This window comes from Idiotropiscis lumnitzeri, chromosome 19, assembly GCF_059441095.1.
Source record: "Idiotropiscis lumnitzeri isolate Australia: NSW breed Sydney's pygmy pipehorse chromosome 19, RoL_Ilum_1.0, whole genome shotgun sequence".
NCBI lineage: Eukaryota > Metazoa > Chordata > Actinopteri > Syngnathiformes > Syngnathidae > Idiotropiscis > Idiotropiscis lumnitzeri.
This window is the reverse complement of record NC_142409.1, coordinates 13821408-13844852: the sequence shown is the minus strand read 5'-3', so window position 1 is coordinate 13844852 and position 23445 is coordinate 13821408. Positions and strand designations below refer to the sequence as shown.

General features: G+C 49.2%; 3 protein-coding genes across 16 annotated transcripts in view; all 3 read right to left on the bottom strand.

Moving 5' to 3' along the window:
• Window positions 1-216: 216 nt before the first annotated feature.
• On the bottom strand, window positions 217-13799 carry unm_hu7910 (un-named hu7910). 6 transcript variants are annotated; one of them, XM_088282287.1, is made up of 28 exons: window positions 12141-12518; window positions 12016-12066; window positions 10712-10891; window positions 10557-10601; window positions 10178-10246; window positions 6345-6416; window positions 5321-5441; window positions 5190-5275; window positions 5071-5106; window positions 4916-4960; window positions 4489-4521; window positions 4376-4411; window positions 4263-4310; window positions 4104-4187; window positions 3902-3949; window positions 3390-3470; window positions 2746-2775; window positions 2592-2677; window positions 2428-2514; window positions 2155-2305; window positions 1880-2016; window positions 1709-1807; window positions 1553-1642; window positions 1280-1417; window positions 1085-1220; window positions 914-1005; window positions 710-843; window positions 217-620 (listed from the first exon to the last, which is right to left on the bottom strand). In XM_088282287.1, exons 1-28 carry the CDS (start codon window positions 12310-12312, stop codon window positions 470-472), a joined length of 2538 nt encoding a protein of 845 aa, XP_088138413.1. In that variant the 5' UTR covers window positions 12313-12518; the 3' UTR covers window positions 217-469. The 6 variants fall into 6 exon arrangements, with proteins under 6 accessions (XP_088138413.1, XP_088138410.1, XP_088138411.1 ...); XM_088282284.1 differs by having other exon boundaries at window positions 5190-5441; XM_088282285.1 differs by having other exon boundaries at window positions 5190-5441; window positions 12016-12063.
• LOC148318726 (uncharacterized) lies at window positions 6712-8574 on the bottom strand. The gene is made up of 3 exons (XM_088282297.1): window positions 8356-8574; window positions 8180-8224; window positions 6712-8009 (listed from the first exon to the last, which is right to left on the bottom strand). The coding sequence occupies exons 1-3, from the start codon at window positions 8369-8371 to the stop codon at window positions 7207-7209; spliced, it is 864 nt and encodes a 287-aa protein (XP_088138423.1). The 5' UTR covers window positions 8372-8574; the 3' UTR covers window positions 6712-7206.
• A 1667-nt stretch (window positions 13800-15466) lies between the features above and the next one.
• LOC148318724 (sodium channel protein type 5 subunit alpha-like) overlaps window positions 15467-23445 on the bottom strand; it is a 48168-nt gene continuing 40189 nt past the window's right edge. For all 9 annotated transcript variants that reach the window (XM_088282279.1, XM_088282280.1, XM_088282275.1 and 6 more), the window contains 9 exons: window positions 22820-22974; window positions 22574-22747; window positions 22193-22315; window positions 21683-21958; window positions 20676-20729; window positions 20456-20597; window positions 20273-20373; window positions 19807-20077; window positions 15467-19207 (listed from right to left, as the gene is read on the bottom strand). In XM_088282279.1, coding sequence (XP_088138405.1) covers window positions 17994-19207; window positions 19807-20077; window positions 20273-20373; window positions 20456-20597; window positions 20676-20729; window positions 21683-21958; window positions 22193-22315; window positions 22574-22747; window positions 22820-22974 — 2510 coding nt within the window. In that variant the 3' untranslated portion in view covers window positions 15467-17993. The remainder of the gene's footprint in view (window positions 19208-19806; window positions 20078-20272; window positions 20374-20455; window positions 20598-20675; window positions 20730-21682; window positions 21959-22192; window positions 22316-22573; window positions 22748-22819; window positions 22975-23445) is intronic.

The window sequence follows — 23445 nt, the reverse complement described above, 5'->3', positions numbered from 1 at the left end:
GGTTGCTTTTACCATTTTTTTTTTTTAAATGTCATTTACAATAAATAAGAAATACACGTGAACTCTATTTGTACCATTAATTACTATTTTTTCATATTTGAATTAAATAATTGAAACAAATATTTATCACGGTAATTAATAAAAAAAAAACAACAGCTTTGCCCACCCGGGACTCACCGAAAACAAGCCAAAAAACAAACAAAGAAAAACCCAGTGTGATTTTTGGCGTCATTTTTAATAAAAATAAAATCTCTTAAAACATCTGCTGGTTGTCGTGATCATACAAAAGTGAAGAGGAAAAGTGAGCTAGTAGGAAAAGACAAGATGAGCGAGGGACAGTCACGCCGAGGTTTTTCCACAAATAAATTCTACAAACATTGAACACAAGAGTCAGTCAAAGTGTGTGTGTGTGTGTGCGTGGTCAGTAGTCTAACCCAGAAGACGCTCCGGCCCGTCCTGAGCGTCTCGTCTAGATGGCGCTGAGCGTCTGTCTCTGGTACGCCGTCAGCTGCGGGTGCCACACGTCTACGATGAAGATGAGGCGGAACGTGTCCGCTTCCTGCCAGACCTCGTGCTCGAAAGAGTCGTCGAAGATCAACACTTTGCCCTCCTCCCACTCTCTTGGCCGTGGAGAAGAAAAAAAGGACAAGCGGTCAGCTCAAGTCCAGCGCCGTTCTTTGCCAGCATTGGGCGCGTTCCATATCGCTACCTGCTCCGGTCCGTGCATCGGATCCTGCAGCCGCGTTTGGGCACGACGAGGCCGAGGTGCATCCTCAGTCGACAGTTGGTGGGACCCGTGTGCGGCCACACGTGCGTGCCCGCTTGCATCACGGAGAACTTAATCTACACGCACGCACATTCCCCCAATGAGTTGAAGGCGCCATTCAAACCTCGCATGCCATCATTTAGACACCTGTCCTCTTTTGCAGCCGGTGGCCTCAGGAAATCTCTCCAGTAGCGAGCAAGTCTTCGGAACAGCCTGACAGGAAGTCGCCGATTTCTTCCCTGAATACAAACGTTTGTATCGTGAGTTGAGCGGATGTGGATTCCACGCATGACGACCAAACAAAATCCCAAAGTGGACCTTGCTGCCAGAGTGTGTACTGGCCCCATTCTCCTTTCTCCCTCAGGTTCTCCTCCTCGGGTACAAACCGGCCCGTCTTTTGGTCCATCACGGCCATCGACTCGTCCCGGATCATCTTCCAGTTCTTCTCCAGTGCCTGAACACAAACACGGCCGTTGAATCCTGGAGGGAAAAAACATCCTCCTAAGGTCTTACCTTGACCAGATCCGTGTATCCGGTCTCATTTGGGGTCCACCAGGGCTGCGCCTTGAGCCCATCCACGTTGTAGAGTGACCTCTGCCACACGGACGCAAAGTGTCCCCGCTCGTGGCCCACCTGGTACCAGTAGTACGCCTGCGGCACACGCATGCGCCGCAATGGGCAGCCGCTAATTTTTCAACTATATTCTTGATTTTCGCCTCTCGCGGGCGCGTCATGAAAGATGGGGGTTCACAGGTTGCCCACGGAAAGCGAGTCACAAACACTCACGCTCTCGTCTCCGACCCTCTGCAGGGCGTCTCCCAGGTGGAAGTAGAAACGTCCGTCGTCCGTGCCGGGCTCTCCGGATTCCAGGCCCTCCTGGTGCCGCCGCACACATTCAAAGTGTGAAAAAACAACAACAACAAAAAAAACCCGTTCACAGACCTTGAGGTACGGAATGCTCTCTGCAATCTTGTTCTCCGACTTCAGGATGAAGCCGTAGTGAACCTTGGCAAAGCCGTCGCCGGGGGCAACCGCCAGAACCTGACGAGAGAGCGCCGGTGAGACTAACGACGATGAACACAAGAAGAAGAAGAAGCGGGCAACGTCGCTCACCTCCTCATAGACCGTCTTGGCACCTTTGTTGTCGCCCAGCAACAGGTAAGCCACGCCAAGGTCGTTCTTCATACCGACGTCTTCCGGGAAGATCTGCACCAACTTCTCCAGCGTGGCCACAGCGCCCCGCATGCGCCCTGAAATGAAATTGGGGGGAGCTGCTGGTTCTATGGTGGCAATTTGCAATATTGTGTACGTACGCGAGTCCACTCCTAAATTCTTTCAAATGAGGTGTGCGTGTGTGCTGTGGTTGCCACGGGAACATGAGCGCTTACCCAGGAACTGCTGGCGCTCTGCTCGTCTCTTGAGGGCCGCTCGGACGAGGTCGGCGGTGGCGTCCGGAAGCTCTGCGGCGTCTTTGTAGCTGCCGATGGCCTTCTGCAACATGTCGTTGCTGTGCTGCTTCTCGGCCAGGTCGTCTTCCGCCTGCGGGTTTGAAGTCATCCCTTCACTTGCTTTTCACAGCAGATGAGCAACGTTTGTGTGTGCGTATGTTTCAGTTGACAACTTGGAAAAGTTGCGTGTCATGATTGGGAACAACTGAGCACCTGCGCTTTTCCAAAGTGAGCGCGGGGGCTCTGCGGGTGTTGCTGCACCAAAGTCTCAAAGGCTTGCAGTGCCGCCTCGACTTTTCCCTGATGCACACACACGCGCGCGCGCGCACGTTAACGGACTGTGGGATTCAACTGAGGTGCATTCGAGGGTCACGTACTTTCTTGCGAAGTTTCTCGGCAGCATCCAGTTCTGTTTTGATGCTTTTGTCCAACTTGTTGAGCAATTTGGCTTTCTTCTTTGCGGCTGGAGGACAATCGTGAGCATAAGAAGCATTTTCACCAACGGGAAAAAAATGGCCGTCTCTTCTTTACCTTTTTCTTTGGGCTTCTCCGCGGCCGTTTCTATGACAAAAAAGAATCACAACGTCAACGTGAGGCTGCGGCGGCTCCTTCGTTTCATGCAGAGGCTCAACCCTTTTGCTTGTTTAACTTTGCTCACTTTGACCGACCAATCAAGTGGATGAAAAAAAAGCGCAGGTTGCGGTGGGCCAGCTGGATGGCAAATGAACGCGGCACATCGATCGTTTGAAGAAGATTGGTGAAGAAGACGCACATGGCCACAAAGAAGAGGAAGTAAGAAGTGAGTGTCGATATTCGGAGAGGCAGTTGGCAATGATGGAGGGCCCGGGCATCGGTGCGACAGAGACTCTCCACGCTTTGCTTTCTCTCCACGGCAGGCACATTTTAAATTCAAATCGAGTCAAGTCGGCCTTAAAAAGCCAGCAAGAGTGATGGTGAAGTGGCGGCGCATGACACACATGGACGCTGAAATCGGATGGGATGAATAAACTCACATCCAAAGACACGTACTGGAAGTAGTCAAGCCAAGAGAAACATTCCAAAATAAAAAGAAAATGACTTACAAATTAAATATCACGGAGCAAAGATTTAAATTTCGCTTGTCCAGAGCAGCCGCCAGTGGCAGAAAGTGTGCGTGTGTGTGTTGGTGCGCTCACTCTCAGGCGTGCTGCTCTCTCCACAAGTGTCACAGGGTGCTTCATCTGCCTCAGACTGCTTGTCCGCTCGCACCGGTGGCTCTGATGCACATAACCAAAGTACAAAGAATGAGAGCGGCAGTGACAGTTGTTGTTCCATCAAAGCCGAGAGAAGTCAGGCCAATGAGGTTTTTTTTTTTTTGTGAATATGTTGGTGCGACCTGTTAAAGTACAATTAATCAATTGCTAATGACCATTAGCCCATCTATGGCATTTTGCATTACATGTAAGCATAAAGCTCGTCGGCTTTCGTTAAGACAAAATTTGGTTCAACATTTCCGGGTTTGAATAGACAATGTTACGCTATAAGTCTTTCGGTGAGTTGAAATGCGTTAAAAGCATGCGCGAGGGATAAAACTTGAGCTACAATGTTTTTTTTTTTATGCGCTTTCTTTCTATCGCTTTCGATCGATAAACAGGGCGTCACTATAACGACACAAGAAAGCTGGATCCGTTTCAAAAAAGGAATTTACCTTTGTCTTGTGGCAACTTGGCGCTTGTCACATCTTGTGCAGATTCCACTGCACCGCAAAATAAAATTGGAAAAAAAAAATCCATTAACATTCGGTTGGACGAGCCTTGAAGTTGCAGCATTTACGGAATCCGCATTATTGATAATGAGAAATGATGAATATGTCCTGCCGTGAAACATGTTTGTGGTCTCGCCGTGCTCACCCTCAGCAGCTCTGCTGCTCTCGGCGGCGTTCTCACTCGGAGCTTCCACAGGATCGGACCGCCGCTCCGCTGGCGACGCAGACTCTGACGCGAAAAACAAACTCGCTTTACACATCAAATCCAAATAAAAAAAAAAAAAAACGAGGGAATATACTCTACCTTCTGCATGTGTCCATTTGGAGCTCGTCAAATCTTTTGCAGATTTCACTTGAGCGCAAACAAGAAAAAGAGTCGGTTTGATGTACAAACATTCAGGTGATCTGCCGGCTTACCGACGCTCTCCTCCGACGGCGGCTCCTCCACCAAGACTACGAGCACAAAACATCAACACTTGAAACATCGGCGAGACCGCGTTCGGTCGTCAGACGGCCACTGACGAGCTCACCTCCGCTCGTGTCGATGGCGTCCACGTCGTCCTCTGAAAGACACGATCGAGGTGAAGCCACACCATCGAGAAGACACAAAAAAGAAAACAACACACCGTACACACCATAAGGATGCTCCGCATATCACACGAGGAGATTGAAATAATCTAAAATGGAAAGATTCGGTGTGGATCTTGCTTTTTGTTCTTCATCAAGTCATCGTGTTGAGATGAGAGCAGAAGTGACAGAGCAACTATGTTTTGGGGGTTTCAATTCCCCGCAGGAATGAAAACAAACTACAAAACAAACAAAAACTAAACAAAAAACAAAATTATCTCAAGTCATCTTCCTCAATTGAAAGAAATAGAAATGCCATTAATCCGCCCGCCCCTCAAAAAAAAAAAGAAATCCCTACAATGTTTAGGAAAATACATTTGTTGTCCTCACCTGCTACAAAGTCCTCTTCTACAAACGCAGGAAGAGGAACAGCAGCTGCAGGACACACGCGCGCGCACACACACGCGCAAAGATGAGGGGGAAAGAAAGAAACATGAAACGTTTTCCGTTGAATCAAGCAGACTGTCAAAGGGTGCACGACAAACCTTGGATTTCAGAGTCCACATCCTCAGCGTCCGAGACTAACATGCACAAACGCACAGGAAGTGTGTCATCACGCACGTTAACACACACGAGGTGACAAGCACATTGTTGCGTCACACACTTGTCGGCAAGTCTTCTGGTGTGGTCGTTTCCGAATGCTCCTCCCCGCGTGGCTCCTCCCCGCGTGGCTCCTCCCCGCGTGGCTCCTCCCCGCGTGGCTCCTCCCCGCGTGGCTCCTCCCCGCGTGGCTCCGCACTTTGCTGATTGCTCCGCTGCTCATCAGCAGTCGATTCCTCCTTACGCGCTTCCACCGAGTCGCCCTCCTCCGCTGTCGCTGCATCTTGTCGCTTGCTCGACTGCTCTTCAGCACGTTCTGGCATATCGATAATGACGAGAATCCATCTTTAAATGCGCTGGCCAGTACTCATACGTTGAAGTACCGACACAGAATCGAGACTTAAGCGTTTCAAGTTTTGGACTTGGAACTTTCTTGGAAAAAATGGATTTAAAAACCCACCAAACAAAAAGTATCATTTTGAGTGTGTCACGTGTGACAGCTAACGAACATTCGTTCAGGTTTTATGTGCAAAGTTAGCAATGCGCGATGTCCGACGGAGCTCGGTGCACAGTCAAAGATTTTTTCACTTGTACTTTTTGAATGTCGGTACTTGGTCTGGTCCTTGTGTTTTCACTGTTCAGATCTAGTTCCCCGCTCAAGCACCTGAGCTCCTTCCTCGAGTGCGTCGATGCGACCAAAAAATGGATGACCTAAAATGTTCTTGATTTAAACCGTGACAAAAGTGAAGATCCTTTAATAGATTTTACAATGGTGGTCAATGTTGCTACTTCATTTGTTTTTGTGTGTGTCAGAGGTGGCATAAGTACTGTGATGCTTTGAGATATGCGTTTAGCTTCTTTGGTGAGAACGTTTGTAAGTTGAAAATCATCTTTCCTCCTTAAAATGAAGGGAGGTTCTGTTGATCCGTTCCCGCCATCCCCAAAACACTTTTTTGGTTTGCCTTTTAACTCTTTCCATTTGTGTTTACATGGATTCAAATATGAGTTGACAGCATTTTAACATCGCCATACATATGTTATTTGTTAGCCTGTCTATGGCATTTCCTATAATGCATTAGCATTATAGGCGTGCTGCTTAAATGACAAAATGAGTGCATTTCTTTGTTCTAGATTTACTTTGACATTCAAGGAGGAATTAAAAATTAAAAAAAAAAAAAAAAGAAGTCAGGTGCTTTTTTTGTGTAACTTTGTTACTTGCCACCACTCGCATGCGTGTATTCAGCCGTTCCCTCTTCAGTTGGCTGCGCCTGACTTGGCGTTTCTTTCAGGCCTGTTTGGAGATGCGACAACACAACAAAGACACACAAAACGCTCACTTAAATTCCGAGCACACGCAGGAGCAGCTCGCCGTGGCGTCCCGTGCGCGTTCATCTCAACATGAACGTGGCATGACGAGACGAGCACACCTGAGGTGGTTCACAGTAAATGCTGAAAACATTTTCAAAAGGTGCGACTTTTGGGGAATTTGGGAGCAATCAGGAAAGAGAGAGGAAGGCACCATTGTAAGTTTTATTTTACACTTGGAGGGGAAAGAAGGAATTTACAATGCGCACACACACACAAGAAGATGAACAACAAATCGGCTCGGCCGTGTCAGGAATCATTCGCAATCTTCCTCACGAGCTCGAGTAAACCATTTCGGAGTGCTTCCGGATTATGTCGCGAGTGTTCCGATGATGCCCCGCAAGGCATTTCAAAAAGCAGGAAACAACGCGGCTCACTTGAAACGCGACTACCGGAAAGGTTGAATTGCTTGGCGATGTCAGCCGATGGCGGCGAAGCACTACTTTTCTACCTGAGCTGGCCAAAGTCGGACTAAACGAAGTTCCTCTTCAGTCGTCAACATCGTTTGTTGGAAACCAAAGCGTTTTCTTTCAATATTAATTCGAGAAGACGAAGCAACACCCGAGCGCTCTTCCAAAATGATTTTTTCTTTCTAAAAATTCCTAGAATGAACGTAGGCAGTAGGGAATGAGTGTCTGAATCCAAACGGCGCCGCTGCTTCACCACAGAAAAAAAAAAAAAAAAGAGAAGAGTCCAAATATGAGCAAGAGGAGAGTTTACTTCTTCCTCCCGCTGGCGGCCATCTTGTCGGCGACCGCGCCCTTTTCCCTCCTGACCGCCGTCACGCCGGCTCGCTGACTTTTCTCCTCCGGAGTCTGAGTGCTATTTGCCTTCCTGGCGTCGGGCCGCTCCGCCTCCGTCTTGTCGCGGACGGCCTTCTCGCGAGAAAGACGCAGCTCCTTCTCCTTCTCCTCAGCCACTCTGGCGCGCTCTTTCTCCGCTCTTTCTATTTCTTGCCTTTGGCGCTCCGCTTTCTCCTTTTCCTGTTCTTTTTGCCGTCGCTCCCTTTCCTTCCTTTCCTCTTGGCTCTTCTCTCTGGCCAAGCGCTCCCTCTCTTCCCTTTCCTTGGTGGCCTCTTGCTCCCGAACCAAGCGCTCCCTCTCGTTCTTTTCAAGCTGTTCCCGCTCTTGCTTGGCTTTCTCTAGAGCAAGTGTCTCTTGCTCCGCCTTCTCCCGCGCCATCCTTTCCTTCTCCGCCTTCTCCCGCTGTCTTCTCTCATTGTCGGCTTTCTCCCACTCCATCCTTTCCCTCTCCACCGCCATCCTCCTTTTCTCCACCTCCATCCTCTCCTTTTCCAACGCTATGCTCTCCTTTTGCAGCTTGAGTTGCTCTTGGGTGACCTCCAGCGTCTTCATCTTGAGCTGCCAGGTCGTCTCCCCGCCTTGGTCTTCGTCGGCGAGGAGCCTTTTGATTTCGGCGAGGGCGACGCGGGCGATCCTCTTGGCCTCGGTCTCCTCACTGATGGCGCTCAGTTCTTCTCGTAGGGCAGAGCGCAAGGCGTGGTCTCGGATAGGAAGTTCTGCAGGCGGAACATAGTCGGCATCAAGGAAACGCGCCGCGACGGGCAACCGGGCTCGCAGTCCGGTTGTGTTTGCGGCGGTGGGGGGGGGGCGCAACCTCATGCTAACGCTCTTAGCATTCACGGCGCTGAAAGCAACGTTCACACACATGCCGGCGCAGTTCTTCTACCTCCAGTTGCGTTCTTCCGCAGAGTTGATTCTTCTGAAATGTCGTCTGGGACGCCACACAGGAAACAACAACAAAAAAGAAAAGACAGAGAGCTGCTGCTAAGATTCCAAAATCACATCAACACTTACTAAAAAAAAAAAAAAAAAAAAAAAGTCACGCGTACGTCCCAACACTACCTTCATCCACTTCCATCTCATCAGGATTGTCGTCCACTTCTCGAAGCACTTCACACACACAAAAAAAAAAAAAGTCTTCAGAAACTGACACCCCAGTTTTAGATCATGGCAACGTCTGCAATTGTTCCCACTCGGATGAAAAATCTTGAAAATTGACGATTTTCAAAAGCAAACATGCGAGTCTCACGAACGAAAATATGAAAAAAAAAATAAAAAATGGCGCTTTAAGTCTGACTCAAGTTGAGTCCCGTACTTGTGGCGGTTCGGTTACCACGGCAACAAACATGCGGAGCACTTGTCGAGTCGTCGGTGTTCGTGCTTCCGGTTCCGAAAGCAGACGACCGAAAGTGTGTCATGCGTGCGTGCGCCGCCAGCCGCACACTCGACACGCATGCACGGCAACACAACACGCTCACACGTGTACCTTTCCTGAGTGCCTGCCTCCGGCGACAACCTTTGACCTTGCCGTCATCTGAAGCGACAAAACAGGCACAGGGCTTTGGTCAGTGAGAAAATCGATCGTTCGCCAACGCACCGGCGCCTTTTCTAGGTTCAAAAAGAAAAGAAAAACTGAAGCTCATCGCAGCTTCATTGGAGCCGACCGAGGTGGGCCTGGCGAATGGGAGACGCTCTGAAAACTCAACAGAAAATAAAAACGGGCCTCGGCGTGTGTGGAAAGTGTGCCAAAGAAAAAACTTTGGGGGGAAAATTCAGGAGGAATGAAAAATGCAACAAACTTTTCAAGGTGAACTTAATTTGACCTTCTGTAAACGTTGCGTAACTTTGTGTTCACAAACAAGAAGCCGAACAGCAAAATTTGACCGTGGAAAGGAATTGAAATTGGCTGAGCTGAGAAGGACGAAAGCGGTGAGCGTCTTTAAAAGGTCACTCGAGGGAAACTGGACGCACCACAAATAGACAAGCATTTGCAAAAAAAAAAAAAAACTCATTTCAAAAGTTTGGAGGTCAAATTAAGTTCACCTCTGAAGCTTATCGTACATTTTTATCCGGTCTGAGGAGAAAAAAGATTTGGACACTTTGTCAACTTGTGCCCGACGTCAGACGACACGAGCCGTTTGGAGCGCGGCCACGATCTCAATCCCAAAAAATCTTTCAGTCCATCTAGTTTGCCGAGCGTGGCCTCCATTTCCAGTTCTTCTATTGGTTCTGAAGGTCCAGTATGACCCCTTTGACTTCCACGTCATCAAGGTAAGAAGAAGTGCCCTGCTGGCGTCTTGTGGCCGCCTCTTCCTCGCCATCCTCCTCCTCTTCTTCCTCTTCCTCGCCCTGCTCGACAGGCGAGCTGACGACATCATAGAGGAAGGCGAAGAAGCCGTACACCCAATCAGAACCTTCCTCTGCCAAAATATTTACAACCTCCTCAAGTGATTCGCCTTGCGCGCTACCATCGCCATCTTTGGTCAGGCCTGACGAGAGAAAGAGAGACAATAGAAGAGAAAAAAGGGGGCGATGGCGAGGGAGGGATGCAAGGGAACTTAAAAAAAAAAAAAAAACACGAAACAAGGAGGGGTGAAGGATGAACCATGTGATCAAATAAAGGATGATGGCGGTGATGGAGGGAAAAGAAAGGAAGGGAGTTAACGTCGTCGTTGACACAGCCGGCAGCCAACAAGCTTGACTTCCTGTTTGCGCATCGCTACGCCCCCTGACTTCCTGTTTGCGGGCCGGCGTCCTTCATTACGAATACGACGCATTTCAAAGGCAGCGTTTGCGCGTCCGCCTCACACTCGTGTTTTTGGGCTTGGCGTTACTGTGAACCACCTCCGAGGACGCAATTAGGAAAAGATTAGCGGGGACTTGCCGAGCAGGACTTTGGCGTCGTCCACATCGAAGTCGCCGTCTCCGTCCGTGTCGTAGGCCGCCAGCTTGCCTGCAGCAGAAACAAGAAGTTGAACAATCTTTTTTGCAAGTGTCGAACGACGACGACAATGAACGCACGATGAGAGGTGGCGCAATTAGCGCTTGTTTCTTATTTACAAATTCGATAGAACTTTTGTTTATGCCAGATTGGAGGCAATGTTGGTTGAAGTGAAAGGGAAAAAAAACTAAAAACAAAAAAGTGCCGATGTTGTACTTCTGCCGTCGTCCGCACAGCTTTCATGCGGAGACGTATGAAAACAAACAGGAAGTAGAAAAGGTAGCGGCCAGGACGCTTTGTCTCGGATGTGTCGAAAGCGTACCTTGTAAAACTTGTGAAAAGTTCCTACGAAACTCCTGAGCTCCGGCTGCGTGCGCGGCACACACACAAAATAGAAGAAGACGATGACGGAAGCGAAGCAGAGTGTCGTCTTCCCCTTCGTTGACGGCCCAAAATAATCAAAACTGCGACACTTACCGATGACGCTGTCGTAATCGACGATGTCGAAGTAGACGACGGCCACCGAGCTCCAAACGCCCAACAGCGCCAGCACCGCAAACCAGGTGAAGACGGAATACTTGGCTCCGCCCCCCGCGTCTCCTCCCGTCGCCTTCTTGCTGCTCTTGCTTTCCGAGGGCGGCGGTGGCGACTTTGCCTCTGAGGACGTCACGCGGCAAACACGTCAGACGCACAATTCGTTCATGTCAGCCATTTATTTGAATGTTTAAAAAAATTTTTTAAGGGCTAGGGGGTCATTTTTTTGTTGACTGTCCGTCCGCCAAGAGAACATATGGCGGGAAAAAAATTGTGTTTTCAATGAGGAAAAAAATGTCCTCTCTTAATATTGTACTTTATAAAAACATGAAAATAAAAAGAATTAAAGAGTCAGTGTTGCGATTCAATTGCTGCAACTTTGGATGTTTTTTTTTGTGTTTTTTGAAGAAGACGAATATATTCCTTTGAGAATTGTTATCTAATATCTCGGTACGTTGCGCCACTTTTTGTCCTCAAACTCTCGTTGCTTCTAAAACCAAGACAATGGATGCTAACGTAAGCATGTCAATCGTGTGTTGCATTGTTTTCCAACGTTAAGCTAAGAGGAATTTCCTGAGTGAACAAACGCTCTGTCAATCTGTTCAATGCTTTTAGCCAAATGGTTGCTTATATAAAAAAAAAAAATGGTGGATCTTGAAAAACTCATCAGTCAAGTCGTATTTCTCGGTACCTTTGTATAAACATTGACACTTCCAATTTGAGAGTGTTCAAATAACCCAAGTTTTTTGGTGACGTGTGAGGAAAAAGCCACACAAGCATGCAAAATGTAAACAAAGGAAGGCTGGAGCCGAGATTTCAACATGTCCCCAAAAGTCAGGGAGACGTGTTGCGCATGTTAAGTCTCAAACACACGTGACTTGAACACACAAAGCAGTTTTTAGTGATCAGCGGTGGCGCGTCGCAGGTTCAAGTTGCAAACACCTTTTTTCAAGCGTCACAAAAAAGCAGAGGTCAAAGTGACCCGGGAACGCATTTAACAGCAACCCGACGCTGCGGGCGGTGCAGGCGGGAGGGTGGGGTGGGGTCTCTCCAACAACAGCTGTTCCTCGGGAAGCAGCTGAGAGCTTCCAAATTGACAATGGTGTCATCGTCATCACCGACCGCAAACACGCACGGCTCAAATGTGAAAGGTTAAAGCCTGAACACACATTCAAGCTGGCCGCCAAACCAAAGCAAACCGGTCCATGCCAAACCAAAGCGAGACCATCCCGAAGGTTGCCACCCACCAGAGAGCCGAGGAGCCGGCTCCTTGGCGGCGGCTGCCTCCACAGGAGCTCCTCCGAGCAGAAGCAAATCAATGGACCCAGAAAAGAAGGAGCGGAACCAAAGTCCAGTTCGAGGCCGGTCCTACCTGCCTTCTTAAGGCCATCCTGAGCCTCCTCATTTTCGACTGGCTCCACCTGCTCGTCAAACACCTCCTCATCGGCGTTCAGCGCCTCCTGCGTGCTGTGGGGCTCCTCCGCCGGCGCTGCCGAGGGGGCTGAAGAGGGGGCGGAGGCGCCATAGTGGCGGTAGCGCTGCATGGAGCAAACCTTCCGAGCAACCCGTCAAACTAACGCATGGAATTGTAGACAGCACATCGACAAAGATGATCCAAACTACGAGATGGGACAACACGAAGGCAAGTGACCAACGAGCGGGATGGCTGCGAGTCAATCATCAAGACAGAGACAAGCGCCTCCTCCTCCTCGCCGTCCTCGCGCTGACCAATTGCGAGGTCCGGAACCCGATCGCCACTATTCTTAGCGCCGACAAACCTCGCAGCTCTCCGTGTTTCTGTGTGTGTCAGATGCCACAGAGGACAAAGTCAGGCAGACAACCTTGACATACAATACTGTGCTAAAGTCTCACGCCACTATTAGATTTGTTGTTTTAGCAATGCTGTCATGAACATTTAGAAAACTAGAAGGCCACTAAGTAGTCCACAGACCTCCTCCCAAGGCCGAACTTTGATTAAAAATGTAAACAATTCTTAGAACTTTGTAGTTGGCTGTGTTTACCCAACTATTTGTAAGTTTGCAGGACAGTTTCCAGTGAAAAAAGAAAGTCAAAAGACGTCGAATTTGTCTTGGTCTGGCTGGGGCTTGCACAAAAACTGAACTGTCCAACTAAGTGTTTCAATGAACTGTTTAATACTCAATGTGTAACGTGTACACCAGTAAAACAACAGACTGTGAATTACAATTCATGAATATGAAGGCTTGGTGTCATGTTCATCAATGTATATGAATTGTGCACCAAGGAGATGATGTTTTCAACAGCTCGGAGTGTTGCGTAAGCGCTGTAAGCGCATAATCCTTACGTCATTCACTTCCAGGAATGTTGCGGTCACGCAAAGCAAGTCAGCAAAAGCTTCACAATTGATGACGTGTTGTGGATCTTTTGGCAGCTAGCATAAAAAAACGGGCTCCGAGCTCTGAAAGCTAAACCAAATCCAAACAGAAAATCGTCACGTTTAACTTTCTCTTACTCGAAGGCAAGTTCGGCGCCATTTAAAAAGCTAACTAATAAACTTCCATCGATATGTAAGAAAGATTGCTGCATAGGGCAAGCATAGAACACACCTATACTTATTTAGACACACACACACACACAGTAGTGTTCGTTCAATAGAATTTCAAGATGAATGTAAAGCTTGTTGCAAGTGTTGGCCGAATAAAAGATTGATGCTTCACGTTGAAAACAACGAGCGTGTTTTTTGTCCCTCTCGACGTGCAACAAAAACAGAAAAAGATCCGACATCGGCAATCCGCCGAATCGGAAAGGGAAAGAGTGTGCCACAAACATGACAAGACAGAACACCAACCTTTTTTGGAATGGGTTTTGGGACTTTTCTTCTGAGCCATTGCGTCGTAAATTCACCGGTCGATTTATATCGCGTGACCTGTGGCTAGCAGGCTAAGCTAACGGCGACTTTGATTGACACTGGAGGGATTTTGCTCGGAAAGACGAGGATGGATGAAGCTGCTGCTGCTAGCTTGGATACCAGCGACGCTTCACTGAGTACCAACTGTAATTGGCCGTGCGCTCAACCAATCGGTGACGCGAAATGGACAAATGGGCGGAAGTAGAGGCATGGTGGAAAATATTTCAACCAATCCTGTTCGTAAAAAGCTTCCCACGGTTTGGCCTGCTCTTTTTTTTTTTTTTTTTTTAAAGAACGTGGCACTAGAAGAGTTGACGCTATCTGGGGCGGAACACAATCTGGATTTAATCCAAAACTCCCTTTTACAAACTGCTTGAGTTCTGATCTCAAATTATTTATTTTCATGCAAACACACTTTCATTCATTTCTTCGATTTAAGATTGAGTTATACGCAGATGAAGGGAATGTGAAGCTTTAAAAAACTATTTAGCACATATGACAGATGCAAAGTCAATATTAGCACGGAGGCCTACAACACTACAGATTTTGGGTGTACGTTTGTGCCTTGAGATACGAGTAAACAAAGTAGCGAATTTACCAATATACGAGCTAAGGTTCAGTCGACTTTTAGAATAGATTTGTCTGAATCACGTTGTCCTCTAACGGCCATGACGCGAAGACCAGACGGAGCGAAATAAAAATCAAAACAATGTGGGGAAAATACTCTCATTCTTTACATTCTATTTCCTTGTGCAATGACTGTTTGTTTTCATAAGATACATCACTGAAAAATGCTATTCATTCTTCTGACTGAAAACTGCAATCCAAAAAAATCACGTTTTTTGAAAGGCATGGTCTATTTTTACAGACCAGCGACTCCATCAGAAGTCCACAGGGTGGCGCTGTCGTAACGTATCAGTAAAGATTAGCATACACAAGATATTCACATGAAAATTAAAACAATTATAATCACGTGACACAAACATTCAGAGAGATACATTTTGCTGCTGTTAAGTCTGCTTCAAATCACTTCTAAGACTGATCAATTATAATTCGACTAACACGAACACACTCACATTCAGACAAATGTAGCGCACACACTTTGCTAATAAAGAGCGTGTATCACATAGCAGCCTGATCCTTGCCTAACTCCTTGACACACACACAAACACCGATACACACTCAGAGAGAAAAACACACTAACACAAGCAGAGGCACACGGAAAGCAAAACGCTTTGTTGGGTTTGTGTCTGGTTTATTTACTGCAAGGTGTTTTAAATACAGACATTTATTTGCAAAATACTAAAGAGTATTACAACTCAAAGTACTAAAAAGTGGATATTATTGGAGTCATCATCATCAGATTGAATGAGTGAATTGTTTGTAAAACACGGGTGGGATGAGGGGAAGTGAAACTGAGGCACAACTTTCTCCTTCTTCACACCAAAGTTTTTGTTTTACTGTCAAAAAAAGTCTGAAAGCTTTTTATTGTTTTTGTCGTGTTCTCTTTTTGTTTCCGGCACCTTTTTGGAGCGAAACTTGAAGCACAAAATGGCACCAGGACAGACGACGGCCTCGTCTGTCACCAAGGTGACTTCTTGCACATCTTCCACCACCTTTGTGTGCATCACGCACACAAACTTTGACACCATTATTTCGCAGGTATTGAACAAGTATGACACTGGTGTTGGACCAGTTTCACACCAGTGTTGAACCAATTCGCTTTCAACCAGTTCTGAACCAGTACAACGCCCATGTTGCACTGGTCTTGAACCAGTGTGACTCCAGTGCTGTGCCAGTATAACCCAGTATGACACCAGTGATGTACCAATACGACACCTGTATGAATCCATTATTGAAAGCGACGTGACCCCGGCGTTTAACCAGCTTGTCACCAGTTTGAAGTATGGCACAGGTTTTGAACCAGTTTTGAGCCAATGCAAGACCAGTTCTGATCCAGCATGAAACTGGCCTTGAACAACATTCACTCCAGTGTTGGAACCAGTTTGACACTTGCATTGACCTCGTTTGACACCTGTGCTGAACCAGTTTGAATCCAGTTTGGAGGTGGCTGAGTACAAATGTTGACCAAGAATTGTTTTTGTTCATCAAATGAGAAGAAGGCTGAGACGTTTTTTTTTTTTGTCAGATGGAGGAAAGTTCCTGCGCACTACGATGGGACTGAAAGACGACCGAGCAGCTTTGTTTTTGCAAAAGGGAAAGGAAGGCAGGGAGGTGCATCGCCCCCTCTTGTGTGGAACCTTGCGCAACCCCTCGGCAGCACCAAATGGGCCAAACCGGTACACGTGACGGAATCTTCCTGAAACTCGGACCTGTCGATCACAGAAGCTTTTGCCCTTAAATCGACTGTGGCCCAACAAACACAGAGAACAAAAAGAATATAAAAATAATCATATGCTTTTATTTCACTCCATTTGAGGGTTTTATGTTCTAGTATGTAAATTCATTCATCTCATCTTAAATAATGGGTTCATTAATTAAATGTAAATAAAATATCATCAGAAATAATCCAACCAAAAATGATCCATCCATCATTTAAACGGCTCCTCTTCACGAGGGTCGCGGGCGTGCTGGAGCCTATCCCAGCCGTCTTCGGGCAGTAGGCGGGGCTAATACCCTGTACTGATCGCCAGGCAATTGTGAGTGTCCAATCAAACTACCCTGCATGTTTTAGGTATGTGGGAGGAAAACGGAGAACCCAGAGAAAAGCCACGCAGGCACGGGGAGAATACGCAAACTACACACAGGGAAGGACGGAGCCGGAATCGAACCCTGCACCTTCGACCTGTGAGGCGGACGTGCTAACTAGGCCCCCAATTAAAAATGTGTATTATTTAACTCCGAAAATAAACTTCATTTTATCCGTATTCATTATTACAAAGTCAACATGTTTGCCTCCCTGCCACTTGGGGAGCCGTAGCACAGCGACAAAAAAAGTCTTTGTTTGGCCGTCTACGAAGAGAAATGATTTGCAAAATGTTTTTGCTCATCAGCCAATCAGGAGCTACCTCAGAGGCGTGGGGTCCCAGGGACAACAGAGGGGGCGCTAACAATGGCGTGGAGTGTCGTTGAGTGCGGTGGCGGCAGGCAGGCACACTCGCGGTCTATTGCTACCGAAAAGAGCCCTTCAGCGCGGCGCAGTCGAACACCACGGCGACACTTTGCAACTAACTTCCGCTTTCAACAGCAGAGTAAAATCCAGGTGGCGCCGGTTTCCATTTTGGGGGAGGCGTGGGGGGCGGGGGGCGGGGCAAAACCACCACTTTGACACAAAGAAGAGTTGAGCGGTCAGCGCCCACCCAAGCGACGCATTTGTGCATTTTCTGTTTCGTCATCCGAAGGTCCCGGAAGGTCCGGAAAGTGTCGCTCTCGAAGTTTGCAGGTCTTGGGCCGAGCGTTTATTGCTCCGAGCGTTTTGTTGTAGTTTTTTTTTTTTTTTCTTTTCATGTTGCACTGTGCAAAAAAAGTGTCAGAGTGTTCGTAGAAAACTAAAAAGCAGGGAACAAAATCATTGATAATCAAGTAGACAAAGGTGACGATGTGAACGATTCTTTGGGAGGAGACTATCATCAGGGAACAATGAGATGCGGAAAAAACATTTTTTTTTTCTTCTGACTTTTCTATTTGAGAATGGTCATCAAACTTGAACATGTCAACAAACAGACCAAAGGAAATCATTTCCTTCTTAATTGAACGTGCGACTAAAAATGAGACTTGCTAGCGCTTATTTGAGTCCTAATTGAATGGATCATGAGCCAGTTAGAATTTTTGCTGATTGTCGTCTTCTCGTCTGTTGTCGAACGTAAACGACGGCGCACGACGACGGCAAAACATGACGTCATTTGTCGTCTTTCTCCTTCCGACCTAATGATAGCTTAGCATCCCACCATCCGCAGATTGCAAAACCGCTGTCGGCTTGTGGGGACTTTTTGGAAAGATGTTATTACAGCAAAGAAAAAAAAAATATTTATATATATATATATATAAAAAAAAAGATTATTGTCCTCATCTTCTGTCAAAGATTTACAGTTCCATTGTGGAAAAACTGCAAAGCTTTTTTTCCCTTGTCAAGTTGCACTAAAAAATATAAAAAATAGTTGTAACAATTGTACAGCTATTAAAAGACTGTCAACAAAGTTCTACTCTTCCTAACAAAACCTTTGCTAATTTCATGGGGGGGGTTGCAGAGAAGAAGCTACTGCAGTTCTTGGAGCGTCCAGCAGGAGGCGGGAAGTAACATAACGGCTGATAAAGTTTTTGGGGCCCCGCCACAATTCTATTGACACGTTTTCGTGGTCGTTTTTGGTGCGGTCGCTCCTACGGTGCCGTCCCCGCGTCGCTCGTTTCCGCCTTGGGGGAGGCGGCGGCTCGGGTCACGCTGTCGTAGGACGGCGGCAACGAGGCCGAGGACACCGTCTCGGAGCGCTCCATCCCGACCGGCCCGGAGCCGTAGTTCTCACGTATCATGGCGGCGATCAGGCCTTCCTTCTCGGGCGCCTCCTCCTCCTCGCCGTCCTCGCCCCGGGCCGCCCCGTGCCGCGGCGTGGTGATGCGACGGTAGAGGTAAGAGGCGGCCTTCATCTGGCGGCGCACCAGATGTCTCCGGTAGCAGCGCTGGATGACGGCGGCCGACACGTCCTCCTGCTTCCGCCGCAGTGTGGTGGTGATGGGCTCGTAGGAGATCTTGGACGGGTTGGCCATCATGAACTTCTCCTCCATCTGCTGCTTGAGGGCGTCCATCTCGCCCGACTCGCCCAGAACGCGCTTGGTGAAGGCAAAGAGGATGTCCAGGCAGTGGATCTTGTCACCGCTGACCATGGGCAGGTCCATGGAGATGAGCTTGATCTTGTTGGGCTTGCCGATGCGCAGAGGCTCCGACAAGGAGTCGGCGAAATCCGACAGCTTGGCGTACTCGATGAACTGCGTGGCCTCCGGGTCCAACTTCTCCCACACCTCGTAGAACATCTCAAAGTCGTCCTCGCTCAGAGGCTCCGTGCTCTCCTCGGTGGCCACGCTGAAGTTCTCCAGGATGATGGCGATGTACATGTTGACCACGATGAGGAAGGAGATGATGATGTAGGTGACAAAGAAGGTGATGCCCACCGAGGGGTTGCCGCAGTTGCCGCGCTGGCTTGTGCCCGTGTGGGGCACGTGCGGGTTGCACTCTTCGGGCGAGTTGTTGAGGATCGGGCCGAGCAGGCCGTCCCAGCCCGCCGACGTGGTGATCTGGAAGAGGCAGATCATGCTGTTGCCGAAGGTCTCGAAGTTGAACATGTCGTCGATGCCCGCCTGCCGCTTGACGTAGGCGAAGTTGGCCATGCCGAAGATGGCGTAGATGAACATGACCAGGAAGAGCAGCAGGCCGATGTTGAAGAGCGCCGGCAGCGACATCATCAGCGCGAACAGCAGCGTGCGGATGCCCTTGGCGCCGCGGATCAGACGCAGGATGCGGCCGATGCGCGCCAGCCGGATCACGCGGAACAGCGTCGGCGACACAAAGTACTTCTCGATGATGTCGGCCAGCACGATGCCTGCAAAGAACGCGCGCGCACGTCAGCCGAGAGGACACTTTGATGGTGTGAGCTGTCGCTGACCAAGCGTGTGCGTGCGAGTGGCGAGACGGGTGGCGTGCCGAAGGGGATTCCCACGCACATGCACGTGCACGTGCGCGTGCGCGCACAGCTGCTGATGTAACAGGTCAATCGTGTTTGATTGGTCTCCCGGGACCCGCCCCCCCTGCCAGCACCTTCACCTCCCCCGGGCGGCCTCGTCTGAGACTCACAGGCAAACCCGCGGCCACGCGCACGCACGCACGCACATCATCACACACTTGTAGCGAGCTAACCGGAGGAAGTGAAACATGAAAGGTGATGGCTGAATTAACTGCTTAGGCTGTCAGGTGCGTGTTTATGTGGGCTGGAATGACCAAGCAAGACCCTGGCGTGTGTGTGCGTGTGCGTGCAGAGCGAGGGGCCTCAAGGCCACCCAGAAAGTCACTTTGTCGACAGATTACTGTCACGACGACGTGACCAAACTTGCAGCTCACACATGCACATGCGCACAATTGCTTTTGTGTGACACACCGCAGCTCTTTTAAGTTGTTGAAAAATGACGGTCACCAAGTACGCACCGACGATGGAGAGGATGACGACCACAAAGTCAAAGATGTTCCAGCCCACGGTGAAGAAGTAGCAACGCAGCGCCACAATCTTCAGCATGCACTCGGCGGTGAACACCACGATGAAGGCCACGTTGATGTTGTTGAGGACGCGCTCCATCTGCGGAGACTGCTCGTCGGTCTCCACCATCATGGTGATCATGTTGAGCAGGATCAGCACCATGATGATGATGTCGAACGCTTGCTTGGCCACCAAGTCGAAGAAGAAGCCCTGCACGTGGTTCTGGAGGACGCAAGAGCACCGACACGTGATTTTCTTTCTTTTTTGCTTCGAAATGCAAGGCATATATTCTCGATCCTCGGCAAAGCACGACTAAAGTTAGCGGAACGGATGAATTGCATTTGAGTTCATTTCGATGAGGAAAAGGCAATTTGAGCCCATTCGTCAAATTGAGCTTTTCCGTTGGGTCGGAGATACCAGAGGTCGGGGGATGGGCTTCTGCGGTTTCTTGGAGCCCAACTTCTTCATGGCGTTGTAGTATTTCTTCTGCTCCTCCGTCATGAAGATGTCCTGGCCTCCTAAGTGCAAGCCACACGCCACCACAAGGTCATTTTCATCCTATCCTGCTGACATGGACGCACGCACGCAAATGCGGTGCACTTATCTTCCTCTTCTGCTGGTTGAAGTTGTCGATGATGACGCCGATGAAGAGGTTGAGGGTGAAGAAGGAGCCGAAGATGATGAAGATGACAAAGTAGAGGTACATGTACAGGTTGATCTCCTTCATGGGCTGCTCCTCCACCTGCGCGACACAAAACACCTTTACACTTGCTGCCACGCGCATGACATCGTCTCACCACCATTTGGCGGCGTGACTTACGGCTCGCGAGTCCACGGCGGCGTACATGATCTCCATCCAGCCTTTGAAAGTCGCCTTTGACGCAAAAGAAAAACAAGGGTTGGCTTTGAAGGTTTCAAGCCAGCATTCGGGCTTCAAATTAGGGTTGGGATTCTAAACAAGGGTTGGGGTTCCGATGAAGCGTTAAAGTTTCGAGCCTGATTGAGGGCTTTCAAGAGGCCAGTGTCAGGGCTGCAAACATGGCTTAGACGCTCAAATGAGGGGGGTCAGGCTTGAAATGGGCTTTCGTTGAATGAAAGTCACACGCGAGACGAATGCGGTGGAGCTGATCGCCATGGCAACAGACGTCAACATATCCTTTTATGGACTTCCTTCCCCCTGACAAACTTTCAACGGCAGCCGGTTGCCACGGTGACCAGACAAACACGGAGGGATGCTGAGCCGCCGGTCGTCAAGGCGACGGCACTCATTCAACGTCCACTCGCTAGTGAATCAACTCCTCCCGTTTGTCTTTTTCATCCTTCCTCCTCGTTTTTCGCTCTCATGTCTGCCTACTTAAGAGCCTCTAAAAATAAAAGCCTCTCAGGGCTGATTGACTGGCGGCGTGCGGGACGCCCGCGGCGCCAAAGCACCGTGAGGACGCGGCGGCCATGAGGGAAAATGTCTTTGGAGTTCATTTAGTGCATCATGAGGAGAGAGGATGGAGGGAGGAGGAGGAGAAGTTTTTTCGAAACGGACGTGACAGTATAGAAGAAAAGACGGACAAAAGAAAAAAAAGAGGAAGTGGTGTGAAGAATCACAAAAGAAAACAGAGAGGAGAGTCCAAGAGAGAAGAAAAAGGACAAAAGAAAAACATGAGCAAAGGCGGACAATTTAAAAAGAGGGGAAAAAAAAGGAGAAAACGACAAGAGAAGAAGGAGGGCAGAAAAAAAAAAACAAAGGAGGAGGAGGAAGCCTGCAGGAGAAGCCAATCAGAATAGAGCAAGTCGGCGGCGGCGTTGCCGTGGCAACGAGTGGAGCGTCCTCACCACTTGCAGCAGCGCCAGGTAGCCGGCGCCTACGTTGTCAAAGTTGACCTTGACTTTGGTCCAGTAGTAGAGCGACGTGTCGTTGAGGGTCTCGCACTCGGACTTGTTGTTGATGAAGGCGGCGTCGTAGATGTGGCCCGTCCGGTTAACGCAACGGCCGAACTTGCCGGCGAAAAGGTTGACGCCCATGATGCTGAAGATGAGCCAGAAGATCAGGCACACCAGCAGCACGTTCATGATGGACGGGATGGCGCCGATCAACGCGTTCACCACCACCTGCAAACGCAGCGCCACGCCACCGGGGGGAGGCCTTTATTTTCGACACGACACGATCACGATACGGACGGGTTGGAAACGTGGCTATTATTACTTAAGACTCCAGTCCCAAAGGCTGTGGAATAAATGTCAAATGACTACAAAGCCCGCCGGGTTCTGAGGTCCACTCAGTTAGTGGAGCAAACGTGGTGAAGCCGCATTTCGCAAAACGTTTTTTGTTTGTAAAGGTCTTACCCGCATGCCTTCGAACCTGGACAGCGCTCGCAGGGGGCGAAGGGCCCGCAGCGTCCTCAGCGATTTGATGGCGGCAAAGTCAGAATAACCCAACGTGTTGGCCACCAGGCTGACCAGCGAAACCTGCGGCAGAGCGCTTTGAGAGTTTTGGAGTTCGTGACAATTCAGCCGTCCGCTATCACGCTCGCTCAGCCAACGACCAATCGCGGCTCAGCTCGCGGCTCACGTGACCAAAAACAGGCGAGCCGTGATCGGTTGTTACCTGAGCAGGTGTGACGTCATTGCCGTTCGACGGATGATGAAATCGTCGTTTCAACAACAACAAAAACGTCCAGGTCATTTCAAAATCCTCTTTTCTTTTTTTGTCGCGTTTTAACTTACGTCCACGATGAGGAAGTCCAGCCAGCACCAGTAGTTGGTGAAGTACTTCTTGAAGCCGTACGCCAGCCACTTGAGCATCATCTCCAGGATGAAAATGTACGTGAAGATCTTGTCGGCGTACTCCAGCACCACCTTGACCACCTTCCTCTGCTCGATGTAGATGTCCTCGAAGGCCTGATGACGCGGACGGCGCGTGACGCACACGCGTGAGCAAGACGTGAGCGGGCGGAGCCCTTGGAGTCTTACCAGCGCGCCCGAGCTGAGCAGGATCATGAAGATGATGAAGGACTCGAACCAGCTGTGCTCCACGATGTGAAAGCAGGTCTTCCTCATGCGCCACCACACCTGGCCGAAGCCCGACGACGTGTCCGCGTCGCAGCACTTGAACCTGGACACGCATACTGCAAATGCGCGTGTGTGCGTGCACCCACACGCACACACGCACGCACGCGCACACGCACACACGCACGCATCACAGAGTAAATTGCGGACACCATTTCAATATCAGCATCGCAGGCAGCTTGAGATGTTTCAAAGCTTCGTTTTTGCACACATTTCAAAAGCATCCAAAATTGTTGATCCAATTTCCCAGATGGTTGCCACGGTTACCACAAAGCTGACAGGATGAGCACGAAGAAGCCATTTGGCGACTCTCGCGGACCCTCCCCGCTGATTGCCAGTGTAATTAAAGCTGCGTTGCCATGGTTACCAATTGGCCCGATGGCGATCGAAAAGCCGCGCCACTCAATCGGCCGGAGCACTTGTGCGACCATAAACGCCTCTGCCAAGCCGCTGAGGATTTCTTCGCTATCCTACTAGTGCGTCGAAGGAGCCGTGCGTTTGTGCACTTTGTCCCGACTCGTAGGACTATT

Bases quoted from the DNA above. Each gene is read 5' to 3' on its own strand.
- LOC148318726 (XM_088282297.1), bottom strand. The intron at 8,010-8,179 runs GTAGAAGAACTG...TTCCGCCTGCAG, and splicing joins GCGGAAGAACGCAACTGGAG to AACTTCCTATCCGAGACCAC.
- unm_hu7910 (XM_088282284.1), bottom strand. From the start codon at position 12,312: ATGCAGCGCTACCGCCACTATGGCGCCTCCGCCCCCTCTTCAGCCCCC. The intron at 5,107-5,189 runs GTGTGTGACGCA...TGTGCATGTTAG, and splicing joins ACCAGAAGACTTGCCGACAA to TCTCGGACGCTGAGGATGTG. The intron at 4,311-4,375 runs GTAAGCCGGCAG...TTTGCGCTCAAG, and splicing joins GCCGTCGGAGGAGAGCGTCG to TGAAATCTGCAAAAGATTTG.